Raw genomic sequence first — 12,914 nt, forward strand, 5'->3', positions numbered from 1 at the left:
GTGCAGAAGTGATGGTGTTTTAAGTGAGAAACAGTTGTTCTTCGGTGTAGGTGCTTCGGGGGCCTCAGGTGGTTTCTGGGAAAGATGAGCAGGATTTCTGCCTGTCGCCTGTGTAACAGCCCCAAGCGGTGTCCCTAAGTCATCCCTTTTCATCTCAGGCATTGAGGAAGTCCCAACTTAAGGAACAGCATTCTGCCGGCTGACAAGTGGCTTTTTCCTGTAAACTGAGAAGTGTTATTTGGTTCACCATTTACTGAGGCCACGTTCACTTGCACAGAGCTGGGTTTGGTTTCAAGCATTAATGCAGGAGTTCTTGGATTATATTTCAAGACAAACTATAGTTTTGAAAGTTAGGAAGTGTTTGGTTTTTATGTATTAGAGTTAGCATTTCACAGAAGTAAAGGATTCTCACGTCCAAAAAAAGTTCCTTTTAAATCCGAGCCAAGTCATTTAGTTTTCACGTATTTCCTTTGCTGTACTTTTGCAGACACTCTCTCTGCCTTCTTTTACGCAGTTAGAAATTCAGGGCAGGCTTACCCCAGTTCTGACTTTTGTTTGCCTGGGTCCTGTTGGCCAGAACGGGAGCCTCTGGGCAGGCACAGTTCTCTGGAAAGAGCTCCCAGGGGCCACCCATTTCTGCCTTCGCCCTGTGGGTGACTGGAGCTCAGCCTGAGGACAGGATCCCGCCTGGATGGATCGGGCCGGGTGCTGGGTGCTGGGCAGGATTGTGGGTTCGGGTGTTTGCCTTCGAGACCGTGATGCACAGCACAGAGGAATACGGAGCAGAAAGGCGCCTCCGGCGAGCCCTTGGCTTTGTTTCCCTCAGTTACAGAAAGCAGACATTTGTCTCCTAACCTCAGCTGGCTCAGAAGTGGGCGTTGTGGGCGTTAGGCGTCCTGGGGCTCAGGATTCGGGAGGCCTGGGTGTGGGGAGAGGCAGGGTCCCCTTGGGGAGCAACCGAAGGTGACTGCTGCTCCTGGGACTTGCACGCTAAAGCATTGGCAGGGAAGCTGGTTGGAGCAGTCCCTCACAGACGGTGGGGTGCAGGGTCGGAGGCTGGAGACACCGCCGGCAGCCCAGTTGTGTGGCTCTGTCCCTTAAGCCGCCTGTGTGTCCTGAGAGGACGCATGCTGCCGGGGGAGCTGGAGGGACAGCCTGCAGGTCCTGGTCACGAGGGAAGGGCCAGCCTGAGACTCAGGCTGGGCATCCATGGGGTTACTTTACTGCCGACACCACGCTGGGCTCCCTCCCCATCCCCCACCTGAAACTTACCGGGCCACCACTTGAACTTGAACTTTGCCAAAGCTAGGAGATCTATAAAGAAGTAAATGGGTTTTCTCTTCAGCTCGGGCTGTGTGGCTGCTGTTCCCCGGCAGTGTCCCCCTGAGATGCGGTGGCAGGTCTGCTGGTCCCTAGACCCCTGTCCTTGCCCTGCTGTGGCCATGCTGTCTGTCACCTCCATCCTTCAGATGGTCCCTGGGAGGCCAGCTTCTTCCTGTGTCAGTCGGGGCCACTGCTTCCGCCCCAGGCCAGGAGCCTCCCTGCACTGGTAGAAGGTAGAGGGGCTGCGGGGGCCGAGAATGTGGGGCTCCCTGGCTTCGGATACTGTCAGCCCAAGTCTGATGTGTCGCCCTGAAAAGGGGAAATGAGATTTAACAGCCAGTCTGAGCACGTTTTGTGAAGACCACCCCTTGCTGTGAACTTCACCAGAAGACGGGTGTTTTTATAAATCGTGTGGTCTTGGTGGTACATGATGAGCAGCCTCCGGTAATTGCGCGTCGCCCCTAATAACCACGCTCTGGGTGGCCCGGGAGCGTCCAGACTGATCTCGGCTTTTCTTAGCACGTGGAGAGCAGGTTCCTGCAGTAAGTAGCCCTGTTCCCCTGTAGCTTCCAAGCAGCTTCACGGAATTTCTTGAAGTCATACTTTGTAGTGTGTTTGCCCCAAAGGTTGATCTTCTTTTGAAGTGACCTATTTGGAAGTTGAAAAGTTTGTTTTTCTCTTTCACAGCGCCATGGCCAGCCCGAGAACTAGGAAAGTTCTTAAGGAAATTAGGGTACAAGATGAAAACAACGTAAGTGTCCGCTTTTCCTTGACACTTGGCTTAGGTTTTGGGGTCCTCTCAGAGTTGCTTGTGGCCTCAGAGTCCTCCCTCCCTGTCACCGTTGGCCTCCCAGCCAGCCTCCCTCTGCCCCCTCTGGGGGCCCCCCATTGGGTCTTCGGGGTCCCCGCTCTGGGTGAGTCGCCTGGGCGCTCTTCGCAGGTGTGTTTTGAGTGCGGTGCCTTCAACCCTCAGTGGGTGAGCGTGACCTACGGCATCTGGATCTGCCTGGAGTGCTCGGGGAAGCACCGCGGGCTCGGGGTGCACCTCAGGTCAGTGCCCTCTGCTCCTGGGCTGCCGCCTGGCGGCTGACGGGAAGGTGAGGGCCACCCCCAGGCCGGCTCCTAACTGCTCCGGCACTCTGGCACAGGACGTGCACGTGTCGAATTCCAGACTGTTTGGGGTGGGCTCTTGGATGCTGGTACTGGTGGCGAGGTCGGCCCTCTGGTGTGTAGCTTTGTCCGGTCCGTCACTATGGACAAGTGGAAGGACGTGGAGCTGGAGAAGATGAAGGCCGGCGGGAACGCTAAATTCCGGGAGTTCCTGGAGTGTCAAGAGGTCTATGACCCCTGCTGGTCCCTGCAGGAGAAGTACAACAGCAAGGCCGCCGCCCTCTTCAGGGACAAGGTGAGCACAGGCCGCCCGGCCGCGTGCAGGCTGCTCCGGCCATCGGCTGCTGGAGTGGTTCCAGGGGCTGAGGTCTCCTGTGGGTTCTGACACGACACGGAGGCCATGTGTAGTCCACACACAGACAGGACGTGTGGCCCCAGCTCGCCCCACCCAAGGGGAAGCAGGTGGCCTGTGATTAGGAGGGCTGAGCCCTCCTCGCAGCCTCTGGGGAGCGCTGCATCCGTTCGGGGGGCGCAGAGGGGGCCCGGGCGCCACACCGACCAAGAGCTTGCTCACCGCCCATCGTGAGAGCCAGTCTCAGTGTCGGCACCCGCAGAGCCCTGGCCCGTGGCAGCTGAGCCCGAGGGGCTGTGTGCGGGGCAGGCGGCATCCACGCTGCCTGACGCCCTGGCTCCCTCTGCAGGTGGCCACTCTGGCCGAAGGCAGAGAATGGTCTCTGGAGTCATCGCCCGCCCAGAACTGGACCCCACCTCAGCCCAAGACGCTGCCGTCCTCTGCGCACCGGTAGCTACTCGTCTGGCCTGTGGGCCGGGCTCTGGGCTGGGTTTGCCCGGCTCCGACCTTAACTGTGGCTCAGGGTCCCTGTGCTGTTGTGGTAACAGCTCCAGTTGTGAGCTGTTTCTGAAAGTCAGTGGGAAAAACAACTTTTTAAGTTACAATTCAAACTTTTAGTAGAAATTCAACCAGTAAAGGTACGTCTGAAGTAGAAGCACCATTCCCCGTTCCTCAGATCTGTGCCCACAGCACACGGCATCTCTGTAGGACCCAGTCTGGCTGCTGTTTACGTCTCCTGTCCTGCCTGAGGGCTGCCCACGTCCCCAGGGTGACCCATCCCCCTGGCGGGCATCCTGTGTCCTCTCGTGGGTTGGAGGCTGGTGTTCCGGGGTGACTGGTCTCAGAGAGAGCTCCCTGTTGACGCCAGGGGTGCCCAGCGGCCCTCCCCTCCGCCTCCCCCTTGTGTGGCGAGATTCCGGTCGGAAGGGCTCCAGATTCCTGCCGAGCGCTTGCTTTGGCCTCGACCCCTGCGGCCTCCCTGCAGGCATGGGCAGGCGTGGAGCTGCTGTGCCCCCCACCCTGGGCTGCAGCACCTCCCCCTGCTTCTTGCCGGCTTCAGCCGCTGAGCCTAAGCCTGAGCCGCCCTCTGCTCCAAGCTTTGGAGGAGCCAGGTGTGAGCAGGTGGGCGTGACGGCACCTCCCAGAGACCCCCGTGATCCTGTGGGCGTGTGCCCACCGCCTGTCGGCCTCTCTGACCTCTGACCCTCCATTGCAGAGCCTCTGGCCAGCTGCAGAGCTCCGCCACCTCCGCGGACAAGGCTTTTGAAGACTGGCTGAACGATGACCTTGGCTCCTATCAAGGGTAAGGCCTCCGGAGGGCTTGGGGGAGCTGGGGGAGGCCCAGGCAGACCTGGGGCCCCTGGGAGTTTGGCCCCTGCGAGGGTCGGGGGAGGCTGCTGCCCACATGTGCAGGGGGTGCAGAATCGGCAGGCCTCCCGGGGTGCTGCCTGGCAGCCCAGGTTCGGGTGGGGAGCTTGAGTGGAGAGAAAACCACGGCTCAGAATGCTTGGGAGCAGAAAGGACCTGCTTCCTTCCTGGAACCTGCCTGACCTGTGGTCGAGCCTGTCCCACTCCCTGCAGTGACCGGCTGTCGCTTTGGGTCTCGCCAGGTCCTCTGGCAGGTGCAGCAGGAGGGCCTCGTCCCACCAACAGAGGAGAGCCTGACCCCACACTGGGGTGTGGGAGCCGCACGTCCTCCGGGGTGCCCGTCCCGGGTCTGGGCACGTCCGCACCCCCAGCTGTCGGGAGCAGCAGGGCTGTTGCTTGTGTCCCCGCCAGGGCCCAGGAGAACCGCTACGTGGGGTTTGGGAACACGGTACCGCCTCCGAAGAGGGAAGACGACTTCCTCAACAGCGCCATGTCATCCCTGTACTCGGTGAGGACGCCCATCCTGGCTGTCCCCCGCTCCCCAGGGGCCTCCCGGAGCCTGGCCGTCCTGGGATCCCGCGCTGGCCCGTCTCACAGAGGCCCCCCTCCCTTTCCTTCACTGACGTCTCTTCTTAAAGTGCCGCTTATGGTGTTTAATCCCACGCGTGTTTTGTCGTTCGTTTACTTTGGCTACAGAACACGTCCCTCAGATTTAGCAAGGCTCGTTTCCTCTGAGTGGAGCCCGCCTGGCCGCCCGCTCCTGGCAGAGCCTCCCAAGCATGTGGGTTCTGGGCCAGGGCTGCCCCAGGGAAGAAAGGGGCCGTCGGCCTGGCACGCCGTGCAGGAGCCTGTTCTCCAGGAGCGCCTCCCAGGCTGTAGTGTGTGTCTCCGTGTCACCCCGCCCCGCCACGGGGAAGAGGCCGCATGCACTTCTCAGTTCCTCGCGAGGGTCCCTCCGCGTCTCCTTCAGATGGAACAGGCCGAGTTGGGATTTAAATGAAGAGTTTCTATTTCCAAATTGCTTTCATCTATCTTGGAGGCTTAGGGGAAACAACCTTGGACTTAGAGGAAGGAGGACAGCTTTCAGGAGCTGCTTCTGGGGCCCTGGCTGTGTCCTTCCCACAGAACGTGGGTGCGAGGCGGCCGGCACGTGTCTGAGGAGCACCCCCCTTGGTGGCCACGTGTGGAGCCACCATGTGGCTTCTGTGTCACTTCCTTTCAGGGCTGGAGCAGTTTCGCCACTGGAGCAAGCAGGTTTGCCTCAGCAGCGAAGGAGGGTGTAAGTAGCCTGTCCCGTCATGCGGCCGCGCGGGCCAGGTGGCTCTGGGAGACCAGGGGGTCCTGACGGGGCTCAGGCCGCACGTCCATCTGCCCTGAGTGGGTTTCGGTGAGCAGCCTCTCGCCCTGGCGAATCCTCCAGGCCCCACGGACGTTCTTTGTTCTGACGGTTGGTGGTGTACTGGGCAGAGCGGGGCTGCCTGCAGGGGCTGGGCTGGCTCCAGAAGGCGGGTGCCGGCGGGGCGTCAGGGTGACCCAGGCTTCCCTGCCTCCCCCTCCCCCGGCCCAAGCAAAGCCTGGAGTTTCTGCTGCTGGGTCTCCAGGGTATAGACAGCCCGAGTTTCCTCTTGCCCTCGCCTGCTCCTGGGCTTGAGGCGACGCAGGATTTGGGGGTATTGTCAGGACAGGCAGCTGGGCCGTGGGCGTGTGCTCGGCTCCTGGCAGTGACTGGGTGGAGGCCAGGCAGGAGGGGCCAGGCCAGAGGCGTGTGCGCGGGTACGGGCCTGGCGAGGAGACCGTGCCGTGGCAGGGACAGGAACGCCCGGAGCCGGGACGGGAGGCCGCCTGGAAGGCTGACCCAGAGCACACGGGCCCTGGAGAGGCCAGGACGGGAGTTTCTGAGGGCCAGAGCCCGGGGAGGAGCCTGGCGCTGGGGCACCAGCGCTCTGCCACCTGGCCTCTGCTGATTCCCTCTGGGGCTTTGCGGGGCTGCGGTGGGGATCCAGGCCTTTCCCTCTTTGCTTATTATGAGAGCGGCCGGGGTGCTGGGCAGAGGTGAGAGGTGTGACCAGACCGCGCTCGGCAGCGAGGGGGAGAGCTCGCTGGAGAGGGACCTGCCCCACCTGTGGGCCCGTGGGCGGCCTGTGCGCCCTGCCTTCCAGAGCAGGGAGGTCGGCGTCAGCCCTGCTCCCTCATCCTGGCTGCCCCTCCCCTGACGGCCTTCCTCCAGGGGAAGCGGGTGTGGTGGGCAGCTTTGCAGGGCCCCTTAGAGCTGCTGTGGGGTGAGCACCAGTGCCTCGCGGCCGTCAGGAGACCAGCACGGTGTCTGGGCCCCAAGGACGTGCAGCCCTGGTGGCCAGCGTCAGGCAGCTGACCAGAAAGCCCTCTCTCTGTGTTTCCTTTCAGGCGACAAAGTTTGGATCCCAGGCAAGTCAAAAGGTAACAAAGGAAGCCTCTGCATTCGTGCTCTCAAGGGTTCTAGGCTGGTCGCACGCTTTGTGCCTCGCGCTCAGGGGAAGGGCGCTTCCGCGGGCAACTTGGGCACTGACAGGCCCGTGCGTGCGTTCGCCTCCCAGGCTCACATGTCCACGTGTCACTTTGGGCGCCTGCGGGTTAGCAGGTGGAGGAGGCTTAGATCCTGCCCCTTCCCTGGTAGGCGGGCAGCCATAGGTCCCTGTGCCCTTGGCCTCGTGGGGAAGGAGGCTCTGTGCCATGTCTGGGCAACCACACACGGGAGGCCCAGCGCCCCCCAGGGGACCGGGGTCTGCATCCTGTGACAGCAGCATGCCTCTGTCCCCGGTTAGCGCCCTCCCTTCTCGTGGGCGGCATCTCGGGCCCTGGTGTTCGTCTTTTTCTCACACCTTGGCTGGCAGCCCCGGCGGTCCCGGCGTGGTGCCAGGCCGTCCAAGGAGCCTCTGGGGCCACGCCGGCCCCCTCACGGCCCGAGGGCTGATCTCTTTGAGCCCCCATCTCAACTCCCTAACCGCTCGCTCCTACCATGCTGGAAAGCTCCCAGGTGGGAGGTGCCAGGTCTAGAGAGCGTGTGGCGCCCACGGGACCATGTCCTGGTTGTTGCCAAACACCGCTCCCACCGCCTCGCTCTCTCTCCCACCCCCGTCTCCCCATGCTGTCTGGGTGAAGTTCTGGGGTTCCAAGCAGCAGCCAGAGCTGGTAAGGCCGTGTCCATGCTCATGCATGCCCCCCCCCCGCGTGTCTGGCACGTGCCCCGCTCTGAGGTGTCTGCGCCGCGGCTGCATGTCGGTGCTCCCTGTCTTCACGCTCAGAGCTGCTCCCCAGCCCGACGGGCTCCCGCGTGGCCCATGCGCGGTGCTCGGGCGTCCGCGTCTCAGGCAGGAGGCGCGGGATCCGGAACCTGAGGCTGCTGCAGCGGTGCTGGGGAGTCCTACACCAGTGGCGAGGGCCGCACTCCGTGGTTGCCTCCCCTCTGTCCTACCTGCCCCCCACCTGAGCTGCTGGCCTGGGCTCGCTCCCCAGCTCCATCCCCTTCTGTCCGAACTCCCGCAGGGCCCCTGGAGGGCAGGTGGGGCTTGGGATCCACCCGTTTGTGTCGGGGGGATGCCAGGGGCTGTTCTCCTGGGATGGGTCCTGTGGGCTCCGACGGGAAGAGCCTGGTGGTGGCCACCGGATGGGGTGGGCTTCCAAGAGCTGGCTGCTGTCCGAGCCCCTTCCCAGGGTGCGTAGGCCAGGGGCAGCGGTCTCCAGCCTCTGCGACAGCGTGGAGCATCGGGTGCTGGCGGGCTGCTCGCCGTCTGCAGCCTCCTCTCCGCGGGCAGGGCTCGCAGTCCTGGGGTGAACGTGCTGCCACGTATGCGGCTTTTTCTCATCGCATCTGTCCTTCCAACAGGCATCAGAGTTGGGCCACAGTCTGAACGAGAGTGTCCTCAAACCTGCCCAGGAGAAGGTAACGCGGGGACTCCGGTACTCGGCTGCGTGCGTCTCCCGTGGGCCTCATTCGGGGGGCAGTGGTGCTGGGAGGCGCTGTTCGGGCTTCAGACTCCCGTGCTCACTTCCCGTGTCCTCACGTGTGTGTTGTGCCTATGGCTCTCGTCCCCCAGCCCAGCAAGGCCTGGCTTTGTACTCTGCTCCCACGTGGCTGTGTGTGTGCCCGGCCCCTCACCCCGGAGGAGGCCAAGGCGGCGAGAGAAGCTCCCGGGGGAGGGGGGCGTGCGGTTTGCGGCCAGCGCCAGCCTGTGCTCGGGAGACCACCGGGGGAGGGTCCGAGCGAGACCGGCCCGGGCTGCGGGGTGGTCGGCTTGCTCCTCGCCCTCACTTCTGGGGAGGGGGTGACGCGGCGTGGAGACAGGTCCCCTGACAGGTGTCGGTGGGCGTTGTCCTTTGTCAGTAATGGGCAGCAGGGCATCTGCCTCGGCTATGACGATGCTGTTTCGATCCTCCAGGTGAAGGAGGGAAAGATTTTTGATGATGTGTCCAGTGGGTTCTCTGAGTTGGCGGCCAAGGTAGGGAAGCCCCGCCTGACAGGCGGGCTCGGCTGAAAGCGTCTCCATATTCCAAGGAGCCCGGAACCGCGAGCAGGAAGGGCCGGGCGCTTCATGCCCCGTGTGGCTTCTCGGCCCGAGGGGCCTGTAGGACGTGAGGAGGGTCAGGTAGACGCTCCGGTGCCGACAGCCTGAGGAATATGGAAACGGCTTGACGGGCACCCGCCACAGCCACTAACCTGTTGCTTCTCTTCTTTCTGCCCTTGTCTTGCTGCTGCCGACCTCCCCTGGTGAGTGCGCTGGGGGCGGCCACCTTCTCTGCCTTAGCGCCGCTGGGGGCGGGGAGGGGCGGGTTGGCGTTTGTCCTGCTTCCCACCCAGGAGCTTCTCCGCTGAGCTCCTGGGGCCACAGCCTCTGCGTCCACACAGCGGGCATCCCACCGTCCCCAGCGCCGGGCCGAACCGCCCGAGCCCCGTGGTGTCGCCGTGTTCCTAAACTTCACCCAGGTCTCAACTCTGCACTTGGCGTCAGAGCCCAGGCTGAGTGCCTACGTCTCCTTCCAGGTCCAGGGAGTCGGTAGCAGGGGCTGGAGGGACGTCACCACCTTTTTTTCTGGGAGAGCGGAGGACCTGTTGGACAGGTATACTGGCCCCCCTTCCCGAAGTGGGTCCCCTTCCGTGTGGCATTCTCCCCTGGGGTCTCTGGGAGGCAGGTGTGTCTCCCCCAGGGGCTCAGAGCTCACAGTGCAGAAACCCCTGGAGCCCTGGGGGTGCAGAGAGGCCTGTCGGCCCCCTGACCTCTCGCTCTGAAGCCCTGCCTTCGACCTCGTGGGAGCTGCCACCGTCCAGGGCTGGGGAGGGAGAGTCTCAGCTTCGCCTCTGTGGGACAGGCTGAGGGAGAGGGGGTGCGGCAGGGCTCTGACCCCCCTCCCAGGACTCCGGAGCATTCAGGCCTCCTGCCCGGGCCTTTCTGCTGTGAGCCCAGACTGGGCAACCTTCTCCTTCTCTGACCCCAGGTGGGACCCTGGGGATCTGGTGGGGGGATGGATGGTCTCAGGCCAGGCCCAGAGCAGCGGCCGCTCCGGCCGTGGCGCGTGCTGTCCTGTCCATCTGCCCGAGGCCTGGGCGTGTTTCCCATGCTCGCGGACGGGATGCCTCAGCGCTTCCCCCTCTGCGTGCTGTCCGCTGTGCTCAGTGGTGTGACTGGTTTGAGGGACTGAGGGACTCCACGGTGCAGAGAAGGGTCTGGGTTTTTTCCCCCCTTAATCGTCGTTGCAGGAAACCAGCGCTTTACATTTTCCTTCAAAACATCCTGCGTTTGGGTGGGACTGGTGGAGAGTGGGCTCTGGTGGCAGGAGGCCTGAGTCCCACCCACAGGTTCCACGGCCTCAGCTCTGTGGCGGAGCCGCCCTGAGGCTGGGTTTCCTCTGCCCTAGAGCGAGAACAGCGGGTCTGGGACCCTGAGTGGCACTGGCTGAGTGCCCTGGTTGGGGGTGGGGCTCTGGCTGGGGGCTTGGACTCGGCCTTGACCCCCGTTCTCTGGGGAGGAGCCTGGGGAATACCAGGCGGCTCAGGACCACGACGGCAACCTTCTGGACCTCCTGGTTCTGGGAGCCGCTCAGAGACCACTCTCTGTCCCAGAGCCCCGGAGGGCCGGAGCTGTCAGAACAGCGGCGGGGACAGCTCCCACGGCACCACCGACCGGAACTTCTGGGAGGCCTTCGGGAGCACTGACCCTGCTGGGGCCCACAGGTCCCCAAGCGGCAACAGCTGGACGTGTGCAGACCCCTCAACCGACAAGAGGAGCTCGGATGGCTGGGACGCGTGGGGCTCGGGCCCCGCGTCTGCGTCCAGCAACGGGGGTGGCGACGTTGGTGGTGGGGAGGCCTGGGGGGCCGGGGCGGAGGGCAGGGCCAGGGCCAGGGCTGTCAAGGAGGCGGCACCGCCGGCCGCCGTGGACGACGGCTGGGACAACCAGGACTGGTAGGGCGCAGCGGCCGCGCCGCCGCCTTGCTCCTTTCCACCCAGGAAGCGCCTGCCGCGCGGGAGGACAGCCTCAGCCGGGACCCCAGGGGCGTGTGCCTCCCTGTCCCGGCTCTCCTGGGGCCCCGGGCCGGGCGCTGTCGCAGGAAGTGCTCCCTGCTGCTGCGGGGGCCACCCACACCCAGCCACCACCCCCAGTGCGCTCGGTAATAAACGCCCTCCCCAGCGGCGCACGCGGCTGCCCAGTGACTGTGACTGAGGCCTGTCTCCTTGAGCCCACTTTCACTTCTCGGTCGCTCTTGTTCTCGCTTCCTCTGGAAGAAACTGCCTAGCGTTTGAGAGTCGCCACCTGCCCCCTGCCCTTCGCTCCCCAGTCCGTCTCTGCACCAGTGCTGGCCTGCGTCCGCCCGGCCCGAGCACCGCCTGCCTGGCCTTGCCGTCACCCTAGAGCCCGTCATCAGCTCGGGGGGGTCGTGCAGCGGTGCCCTGGCACCCCGGCCTTCCTCGCGGCCCCTCTTCCAGCCTCTTTGCACTGTGATTTGGATCTCACTGTCACCCAAGCCCACTCGACTTTGATGGCTGTGTGCCGGCCACCCCGTTCTTACGGTCCGGCGCTGACGACCACGTGACACGACGCCGTGCTCGGTCCTCTGTCCCCGCACTTGTTTCTGCCGGCCCTCAGGCCATTCAGCCAGGCTTCCCCCAGGCCTCCTGTGTGATTTGTGTGCAACGTCCCTGCTCCCTGCCCCGCGGGAAGGGCCGTCCCCGTGTGGACAGCCAGATTGCAGTGGCTCGTGGCAGGTCTGCAGCACGGCCACCCACACTTCTCCCCAAGGAAGACGCCCAGTGGCCAGCACCTGTGCCTTTAGCTGACCCTGAGGGTCTCAGTCACTGAACCAGTAGTCTGCCACGCTCAGATCTGAGGTCAGAGATCAGGCTTAGGGTGATGAGAAGACCCAGGTCAGCCCGAGAGCCAGGGTCAAACATGGTCTGCCAGCCCGGGACCAAGAGGCACTCAGGAGGGCCAGGTGTGAGGTGTGGGTCCTCACCAGGGCTGGTGGGCTGCACTGCAGGCGGCCCTCAGATCACCGGGCCGGACAAGGGGGTGCAGTCTGTCCTGACACCCTTGTTTCCACGCTGGAACCCCAGCCTGTTGGGATCGGGACTCCAGCCCTGAAGGCTTCGGGGGCACTTCGTTCCTGTCGATCCTGGTCCAGGAGGCCCTGCCCTGGAGGCCGTGTTCAGCTGGAGTAAGTTGCCCTCTGCCCGGGAGCCCCCCGCACTGATGCGCGTGGCCCTGAGGCTGACTGGTCTGAGATGTGCTGTGCTCTCCGGCATCACGTCAGGACACTAGGTGGGTGGCCTGAGACCCCTCACGGGCAAAGGACAGGCGCCCCTGCCGTTCTGCAGTTCTGTTCGCTGGGCCAGGACAGTGCCAGGCCCTCTCCTCCTGGCTGGGTTGGCAGTGAGGGCCTGAGCACCCAATCCAGCTCCCTTGCCACACGTGGGGGCATCTGCGCGGCACCCTCGTTTGGGGGAGAGGGCAGTTCTGTAAGGACAGTCTGGCGCTACCCTGGCCCTGGGTAGACTTGGGGCTGCCAGCCGGCGGTCAGCCAGCCTGCGTCATCCTGAAACTGCCTGGCCGAGGGCACCTGTGGCCGCCACGTGGGGCCGACTGGAGGCTCCGGGCTGGAGCTGTGTCTTCTGGGTGGTTCTGTGCTGTCCTGTCCCAGAGCAGCACTATGGGCAGGGGGGCCCCGGGGTGAAGGCAGTCGGGTCTGAGTGGGGAGGCGGGTCGGGCAGCCAGGGCGCCGTGTGGGGCGGTCCTGGGTCCTGTTCTCAGCTGGGCCCCGGCCATGCTGAACACACGGGGCCTCTGCCTCTCCGGACAACATACCCGTCAGCCGCGAACCTGCCCTCGGCCCCCTGGCCGCTGCGTGCTGTCCTCCGCAGATTCCGGCTCCAGGAGGCCAGGCCAATCCACCAGCTGAGGCCTGGCCAGCCTCTGTCACCTGTTTGCCCCAGACCTCCTGGCCAAGACACCACGACTGACCAGCAGACACCTAAAGGCAGCCCTTGCCCAGCTTAGTTAGCTTCCTTTTCCAGAGTTTTCGCAGGTGACCTGCGCTACCCAGTCCAACCATTGCTCCCAGCCAGATGGCCCTGCCCAGCGGGCCCAGGCCTGCGGCACGCCAGATGCTGGTGGCTCTCCTGGGACTCCACGCCCTGAGCCGGTCCTGGCAGGAAGATGGGGAGTAGGGCTTCTTGGGCACCGTCTGGGGGGCTTTCTGGGCAGTGGGGGTCCTGCCCTCTGCACCTCCTCCC

The 12,914-nt window shown here is 64.1% G+C and overlaps 1 protein-coding gene across 3 annotated transcripts; it reads left to right on the forward strand.

Annotated features, from left to right (window-relative positions):
• Window positions 1-2,010: 2,010 nt before the first annotated feature.
• ARFGAP1 (ADP ribosylation factor GTPase activating protein 1) lies at window positions 2,011-10,595 on the forward strand. 3 transcript variants are annotated; one of them, XM_065893047.1, is made up of 13 exons: window positions 2,015-2,074; window positions 2,264-2,373; window positions 2,557-2,728; window positions 3,135-3,235; window positions 4,002-4,088; window positions 4,565-4,661; window positions 5,376-5,432; window positions 6,557-6,589; window positions 7,292-7,321; window positions 8,016-8,072; window positions 8,569-8,628; window positions 9,171-9,247; window positions 10,248-10,593. In XM_065893047.1, the coding sequence occupies exons 1-13, from the start codon at window positions 2,015-2,017 to the stop codon at window positions 10,591-10,593; spliced, it is 1,287 nt and encodes a 428-aa protein (XP_065749119.1). The 3 variants fall into 3 exon arrangements, with proteins under 3 accessions (XP_065749120.1, XP_065749119.1, XP_065749121.1); XM_065893048.1 differs by lacking the exon at window positions 7,292-7,321 and having other exon boundaries at window positions 2,011-2,074; window positions 10,248-10,595; XM_065893049.1 differs by lacking the exon at window positions 8,569-8,628 and having other exon boundaries at window positions 9,177-9,247.
• Window positions 10,596-12,914: the final 2,319 nt, after the last annotated feature.

This window comes from Phocoena phocoena, chromosome 15 (genome assembly GCF_963924675.1).
Source record: "Phocoena phocoena chromosome 15, mPhoPho1.1, whole genome shotgun sequence".
Lineage (NCBI taxonomy): Eukaryota > Metazoa > Chordata > Mammalia > Artiodactyla > Phocoenidae > Phocoena > Phocoena phocoena.

Coding starts and splice junctions, on each gene's coding strand:
- ARFGAP1 (XM_065893047.1), top strand. CDS start 2,015: ATGGCCAGCCCGAGAACTAGGAAAGTTCTTAAGGAAATTAGGGTACAA. Junction 5,433..6,556: donor CCTCAGCAGCGAAGGAGGGT/GTAAGTAGCCTG, acceptor GTTTCCTTTCAG/GCGACAAAGTTTGGATCCCA. Junction 8,073..8,568: donor TCAAACCTGCCCAGGAGAAG/GTAACGCGGGGA, acceptor TCGATCCTCCAG/GTGAAGGAGGGAAAGATTTT.